We start from the raw sequence: 7,788 nt of genomic DNA, 5'->3' as shown, positions 1-7,788 counted from the left end.
GTTGAGATCAAAATAGTATTATTGTCAAATACTACTCATGCATCATATAACTTTTGTTAACCTTTGTTTTGCAGGGATATATATATATATATATAGTTTAACTCTGTTTTACAAGAACCGGCTTGTTCAGTTGACCGAACCAGGAAATCGATCGACCAAACTAGATCGACTCATACCATAGATCATATCAGAGCAGAACAAAGCAGAATTAGATCAAAACTTGATTGGTAGACCAAACTAGCAGATCGGTCAACCGAACCTTGATGATGTGACACTGAGCGCAGATCAGATCAAGCTAAAACAAAGAAGGAAGCCAGGATGATCGGTCAACCGAACGATCATCTCATTAATGAAACATTAAGTGTGAATCTCGGTGAACAAGGAAAGTTTACTGTTCGGTCGACAGAACAAGGTGATCGATCGACTAAACCATTAAAGTTCATAAATGCGCGAAGATTGGATCTGAGCAAGGAAGGAAAGCACAAGGTTCAATTGATTGATAGGAAGTTTGGTCGACCGAACTGATCAGTCGACCGAACGGTTATCAGTCGATCGATCAAGGCTTATATAAGCAGAGCTCGAGGTCCGAGGTAGATCATCCATTTTCGAGTCAACGTCGTGCAAAGCTCCTGTTCGTTCTGCTACCCTACACTTCACCTTCACAAACAAATGGCTTCATCCAGAAGTGTCGACCGAGCTTCATCGTCTACCTAGTGTCGGTATAACTTTTGTTTAAGATTGCATTGTTTTAATTTTCAAAAGATAATAGTGTGTTACTATCTTACATTCTTTATATTGTACGCATTGCTTCTTTTCAACAAATTTGGAAAGAAGAGTTTTAGTAAATTATCCAACGATGCGATCAAGAATCGCAAGTCTTAGAGTAAGAGTCGACCTAGACTCCGAATCAAATAATCGAAACGTGTTCGTTACTTTCTGCTACACTACTCTTATTTTTACGAGAAAAGGAAAAATTTTTAATGTGTGATATTCATCTCTCTATGTATCCTTCGTAACCGACCGTACATCCCACGGGAATATATATATATATATATATATATATATATATATATATATATATAAAAGTTACGGGCTGAGAAATTTTTGATGGCTCACAGAAAGCCCAATAATTCATGCAAACCCACGTTTGTAGTTTAAGTCCCATCAGCTAAAAACGTTTTGTTTTGCCGGAAGAAATAACTGGTAGATAATTTGCTTTCTGTCGTCTGACTGACAATATCTGTGTTTTTCATTTTGAATCCTAATAAATTATCATTTAATACTCGGTTCAATTATAACTACGGCGTGTCCCATATCTAAGCCTCTACTTCTACGAAAATTAATTTGAAGCCTCGATGAGATTAATTGCTCCACCACAAAGTCTCTGTTTTTTTGGGGCTTTTGGAATGATACAAGCGAGCTTCATGTGTGGCCTTATCCTTCCCTAACGTGGTCCTACCAATACCATGGATTGCTGTTGCATTAGAGAATTTTCTATAAATCCTTGTGCGTTGTGCTACGTGTTGCTAACCGTATTGAGCTCTGAAGAAATCAACGTCTACAGAAAAAAAACAGCTATTAAACCTATAAATTACTCGAAGCTACTGCATGCCTTGGCAGCTGGGTTGGGAATTCTCGGACAGTGGGCAGCGATTGACTAGTAAGGGAGCGGGACAGTGTCGCGCATTGCTGCTAGCTGAGTGTTCATTCATCCGATACGAGTCGTTAACTTCCAGATGCAGCAAAAGATTTGTCTTCGTGTGGTCAGCGATGGTCACTGAGGTAGAAATTAAAGAGCATGGGAAAAGGGATCGGCAACAGATTTTGAGGATCCGTTCTCAAAATCTTTTCTATCACTTCGTTGCAGCTTTCTCAATGTGACTGCTGCAGCAGAGGCCTCAATTAGGCATGATTTTCGAAAAAAAAAACGAAAAGAAAAAAAATAAAATCTTTATTATTATTATTTTTAAATTGAACATTTCCCTCGTATTTTCCAAAACACCGAGTGATTCATAAAAGTGTTGCTATTAATAAATTTGAGATCGAATCTCAAAGTGTACGGAATGCTCTGTTAATTATCTCAATACGTTGTTATTGTTGAACAAAGTCCGATTTATCGCTCTTTTAGATAGTGAAGTGACATCTCATTCTTTACTACCTGCTTATTAGTTTTTGTCCGTAGGAAAATTAAAAGGACAATTTCAGGAACAAGAGACGGACTGGACTCGGATGTGATGGCGAGTGATATGAAATAAATTGTACAAAATATTAAAGATTCCAACTGAATAAAGTTCTTGAGTGTTGTACGCTATTCCGTATTTTAATGAAAGAATTTTCAGGTTATTTAGTTAGGGATTTTTTTTAATGTTTCATTTTCGACAAATCACTTATTTTCAAATCACCTATCCAAATTTAAAAATAACAAAATTATATATCCGATATTTATTTTACGCTTTTTATTCTCAATCGATTCGATTACTACATTGGTAAATCTATTTAACTCGGTTGAGAATAAATTTTAATATAGTGTGTGTCTGAATATAATTAAAAAAATTAAACTAACACATAAAATCCGCTTCTATGTAATTATGAGATCTCTAAATTAACTACTAAGATTAACCTAAAAAATTTAGAATAATATATAATTGAGTAATATGTATTCATCTAGTTCTTCTGACTATATTTCTATTTTCAAATATCATTTTCATACGTTATATTAAGAGTAATAATTTTTTGAATATAAATGTTTTTTTTTTTTTTTGTATATATTCATGTTTAAAAGATTATTTCTCTTAATATAGCGTATGAAAATGATATTTGAAGTTATGAATATAATCTGAAAAATTATACGATAATATATTAGCTGGGTGCATGTTATTCCATTCTCTCGTTCCATGAGCCGAATTTAATCGAAATCAGACCAAAATCGATTGGTGAACCTAAATAATTCAGAATGACATAGAATTATATATGATGTATTCTCCTGATTCTCATATATATATATATACTCAAATTTCATTAACTTCAGTTTTTTAAGCGAGAGTCATAATTTTTTAAATACAAATTAAATTTTCTACTCGAATATTACATTATAATAATTGATTCAGGATATTACTAATGAACATATCCTAATCAATTATTACACTGTAATAATCAATTTGGAGGGGTAAAGACAAAATTAGATACATAATTTATTAATTTTAAAATTTATTTATGTGATTCAGTAATTTATCGTTTCTATTTTTTAAAATATTTTTTTTTTGTTTTATGAATTTAAATATATTAAAAAGACAATTGGAAAGATATCTTTTTTACTTTTATTTTATAAAAATAAATGTATATTAATAGACTAATAGTCACTTTGCTTAAGTTTTTTTTTTTCATTTCCTCCTATGAATTTTGATAAATTATATTTTTAGCTTACCCCTTTATAATTTTTTTTGTTTCAAAAGGCTCCTTAAATTATCATATGTCTCTACTTCTTTCTCTTATTACTTTTATCTCTTGGCTACCGATTAAGATTTTTAATTTCATATTATTTTTTGAACATATACAAAGTTTGGAGAGTAAACTATGATTAATCAAAACTTGAAAAGTAAAATGGAAAAGTTAACAACCCCTAATGGGTAACCAACCAGTATTCTCCATGATATTGTTGTTAACAACCAATCCATTCACACCACTAAATATTAATTCTCTCGCCGAGAACCACAAGGCCTAAGCCAACTGTGTCCTCACCCTCAAAAGTTGCATTTCGAAGCTGCCGGGACTTTTTGGATCACCCTCTCAGTTTGCACACCAATTCCTGGCATGCATCCCCTCAAAACTTCCCTTGCATTTTAAAATTAAAGCCTGGGAAGCACACCCTCCTCTCGGTTCAGTTCCCACTGGATTTACTGCTCATCGCTCGTATTCCCCTGGAGTGGAGAAATAGTTGTTGTGGCAAGCAAACCCCGCTTCTTTAAGCTAATAAAGGCCCCATCTTGGCTGTACTACTTAGGATTCTGCCTGCTTCAGAAGCAGCAGGAGAAGTCGGGAGGACATGCCAAGGGCAAGCGCGTGTGGCTCCTACTTGTGCTCCTGATGGGGGAAAATTTTGATTTTTGAGGAAAAGAGAGACCGGCGAGTGTGGGGGGCCATGGAAGGGGGAATGGCTGTCGCAGGTGATGACGAGGGCAGCAGCGGAGTTGGAAAAGAGGAGTTTTTAGGGGTAAAGTTGAGGAGAGGGGTCGCAGTGGAGAAAAAGGGCGGCCTTTGCACTCCGGTACCCGCCTGGAAGTTGGGAGCGCTCGGCTCTTCCGAGAGCGAACCGAGCGAGCCCAAGAGGAGTTCGGTGTCGGCGCGGAAGCTTGGAGCGAACCTATGGGAGAACCAGGACTTGGTGCCCTACGCAGCGACGAGCCGGAGACGCGACAAGCTCCGACGACAAAGGGAAGGGAAGGCGATTGATGACGGTCTTGACAACCGGGTAAGTCTCGTGATTCATAATGCTGTTTAAGTGTTCGACTTAATGCCTTTCTTGATGATTTTTTTTTTCTTTGGTAGTTTTTGCCGAGATTATTGATTATGAACTGATTTTATGCACATCTCTGTGACTACGAATGAAATCTTGCCAACTAAAAAAGAGAAAAACATTGAATTTTCTCCTCTGATTCATTTTCCTTCACGATTTCAGCATGAAACTAGAAGAGGCGGTGAACCTTCGTCGTGTATTGGGCTTGCCTTTTTTGTGAACATATAAGAAGATCATTTATTAACTCATGAAATAAGAAAACAGTTAGCTTCTTGATTTATCCCATTACATGCAAGAAGCCAAGAACTCCAGCTGTTTCGACCACATAGTCATTACCATATCCTGTTACTATTAACTTCAGTACATTTTTGAGCAGTTTGTAGATTATTACTGTGGCGTGAGCTTTGTATTACAGCCTTCTTAGAAACTTATTGAGATGTAGTTACTGTCCATGAACTTATTTTGTTTTTTATTACAGCTTGAAAATGCAAGTAGTTTGAGGCGGCATGTTGCAGCTTCATTAGTAAAAAATTACAAATTGAACGAGAGAAAAACCCGAGCTGTGGAACTTGCATCTCCTGCAAGTTACAGTAGTTCCATGAAGGTAAAAGCATGCTTTTAACATTTAATTGGGTTCTTTTGGAGGTCATGGTCGAAATTTTACCCTTGTTTCAATACAATGCATGACTAAGAGCATTATGCTATCGTGTCACTTATGTCTCTCAATTCTTAGCATGTTGCATATATCCTATGAAGCTGGCTGTGCATTTTAAAATAGAACTGCAGCATGTGATGTCTCAAAGGTTGTATCTATTAATATCTGTCCAGTTGCAGTTGGCTGCAATTAGTCAAGCTACGCCTTGCAGTCTTCTAGATCTCAAGGGGAAAAATGGCGCGGCAGGATATGGTCTCAGAACATCAACAGAATTGTTGAAACTACTAAATCGAGTTTGGAGCCTGGAAGAACAGCATGAATCGAATGTATCATTGGTGAAAGCATTGAAGGTGGAGCTAGAGCATGCACAAGCACACATTCAAGAGCTGATGCAAGAGCATCATCTATATCGTTGTGAAATGGATGATCTAATGAAGCAACTTGGAGATGACAAACTGATTAGGAAGAACAAGGAGCAGCAGAAAGTGAAAGAAGCAGTACAGTCAGTTAGAGATGAGCTTGAAGATGAGAGACATCTTAGAAGATGCTCTGAAAGTCTTCACCGAAAACTAGGGAAAGAGTTGTCCGAAGTGAATGCTGTGTACATGAACGTTTTGAAAGATCTGGATACCGAGAGAAAGTCATGTGGCCTTTTGGAGGACCTGTGTGATGAATTTGCAAAAGGCATTACAGATTATGAGCAAGAAGTCAGGGAGTTGAGCCAAACAACTCCTAGAGATTGCTGCCATAAAGTAGATAGATTGGTACTTCATATTTCAGAAGCTTGGCTCGATGAGCGAGTTCAGATGAATATTGCTGAAGCTCAAGGAGATTTAGCTGAAAAAACAACAGTTGCAGACAGACTAAGAAATGAAATTGAATCATTTCTTCACACTCGGAAAGCTAGTGCCTTGCACGGTAATAATGCTTACGATGATAAGAGACACTGTAACTTACGGCGTCAATCTCTTGAATCTGTCCACTTAAATGGGGCTACCAGTGCACCTCATGATGCTGATGATGAAGATGAATCTGTGGCAAGTGATACACTCTGCTTTGAGCTCAATGTGAGTTCTCGTAACCATGGAAGCCATGACCAGCTGAAACACATTAACCAGAATGTATTAGAAAAGCTGGAAACTCGAGGAATGACTACTTCACTGGGAGAAAAGATAGGCCCTTCAGACTGCAATGAAAATTTATCAGACTTGCACATCCAATATAACCAATTAATTGACAAAGCAAAGCTATCTGTAAACAGAATTCAGCTATTGAACAGATTGCAGGAGGTACACTTTCCAACAGATGATGAACAAGCAAAAATTGAAGTTGATCCCACTGAGACAAGCAGATCACTTAAATCTGATTGTTATCATTCTCAGGAACACAGACATGATACAGAGCAGAATTTGTCTCACATGAATGGTTCAAAGCATCAGACTGATAATCCAGTGAAAAATCTTGCAGCAGTATCTGGATGTGGTTCAGTGGATCAGGGCACATGCCGTGAAGATTCTCACATGTTATGGAAGTCCCAAATTGCTTCAATTGAGGACTCTGATTTTGGAAATGTCCATCAGACAAATAGCCCAGTTCCGCAGTGGAAGCACCAGCAAACGCCCTATCTAGCTGAGTCTTCCTCCAGACTGGCACGCGGTGTAAAAGAAAGCACCTTGAAGACAAAATTGCTGGAAGCAAGATCAGAGGGAAAACACAGTCGTTTGAAGACCATAAAGCGCGCGCCCACAGTTCGAATAAAGCACTGGGGATGAAGTCATGTCAGTGTCGTTGACAAAAGACTTTACATCCTTAGAAATCATGTTACTCCCGCAATGAAATTGTGAATGCCTGCTGGTTCATTGCTCTGATTGTTCTTACTGATATTGGTGCTATATAGCCTTGGATGGCATTTACCACTATAATGAGGGATTTCTTTTTGGTTTTATGTTTTATGTATTAATTACTGATCTTATCAAATATGTAGAAGCATTAGCAGTCGAAATGCTGAAGTAGATTTGAGGCAGTGGCAGTCTCATAGGAATGCGATATGCATGCTTGAAATTTGGATGACTTTGGCTATAGTTCTCGTGGGAAATTATTATTCTGGTCAATTAAATCTATCAGGCATAATTTCCTTGGTTGCTTTTTTGTTTAGCATGCAGATTCAATCAATGGGAGGCCCTAAGATGCAATTAAAATTTCTTCTACAATATTAAGTAAAAGAAACCACAAAATTGTGTTACACGGAAACTACAATAAAGGCTAGAGTATGTAGACGCATGTGCTTACTGTCAAGTTTGTCATCCTCCTTTTTCTGCCAAACATTGTCTGAGATACTGTCAGTATCATAGGGCAAATGGCGATGTTATTTGAAGAGCGTCCAAGTCCAGCCTGAGGAAATGAAGAAGGTGATCAATAATTTATAAATGCTATAGTATCAACTAAAAAAAAATAAAAATAAATTGCTAGACTTGTGTTGTGTCATGCTGTTTCAGTTCATACTATTTAATTTTCTGAATCCCTCTCGAGGTGGCATTGCCATTCAGTGCCTTTCACAGCAGTCTATCCATCCAACTCACGGAGAAGGAAGGAATAGTCTTGCAGGCAGTTTGGAGGCGCA

At 37.3% G+C, this 7,788-nt stretch overlaps 1 protein-coding gene across 2 annotated transcripts; it reads left to right on the top strand.

The window, feature by feature from the left end:
* The first annotated feature begins 3,702 nt into the window (after positions 1-3,702).
* Positions 3,703-7,090, top strand: LOC122005066 (uncharacterized protein At5g41620-like). 2 transcript variants are annotated; one of them, XM_042559974.1, is made up of 3 exons: positions 3,703-4,468; positions 4,992-5,117; positions 5,342-7,090. In XM_042559974.1, exons 1-3 carry the CDS (start codon positions 4,139-4,141, stop codon positions 6,938-6,940), a joined length of 2,055 nt encoding a protein of 684 aa, XP_042415908.1. In that variant the 5' UTR covers positions 3,703-4,138; the 3' UTR covers positions 6,941-7,090. The 2 variants fall into 2 exon arrangements, with proteins under 2 accessions (XP_042415908.1, XP_042415909.1); XM_042559975.1 differs by having other exon boundaries at positions 3,712-4,468; positions 5,348-7,090.
* The last annotated feature ends 698 nt before the right edge of the window (positions 7,091-7,788 follow it).

Source organism: Zingiber officinale, chromosome 7B (genome assembly GCF_018446385.1).
Source record: "Zingiber officinale cultivar Zhangliang chromosome 7B, Zo_v1.1, whole genome shotgun sequence".
NCBI classification, from domain to species: Eukaryota; Viridiplantae; Streptophyta; class Magnoliopsida; order Zingiberales; family Zingiberaceae; genus Zingiber; species Zingiber officinale.
The sequence above is the reverse complement of the archived record's forward strand: the minus strand, read 5'-3'. Positions and strand labels throughout refer to the sequence as shown.

Bases quoted from the DNA above. Each gene is read 5' to 3' on its own strand.
- LOC122005066 (XM_042559974.1), top strand. From the start codon at position 4,139: ATGGAAGGGGGAATGGCTGTCGCAGGTGATGACGAGGGCAGCAGCGGA. The intron at 4,469-4,991 runs GTAAGTCTCGTG...TTTTTATTACAG, and splicing joins ATGACGGTCTTGACAACCGG to CTTGAAAATGCAAGTAGTTT. The intron at 5,118-5,341 runs GTAAAAGCATGC...ATATCTGTCCAG, and splicing joins GTTACAGTAGTTCCATGAAG to TTGCAGTTGGCTGCAATTAG.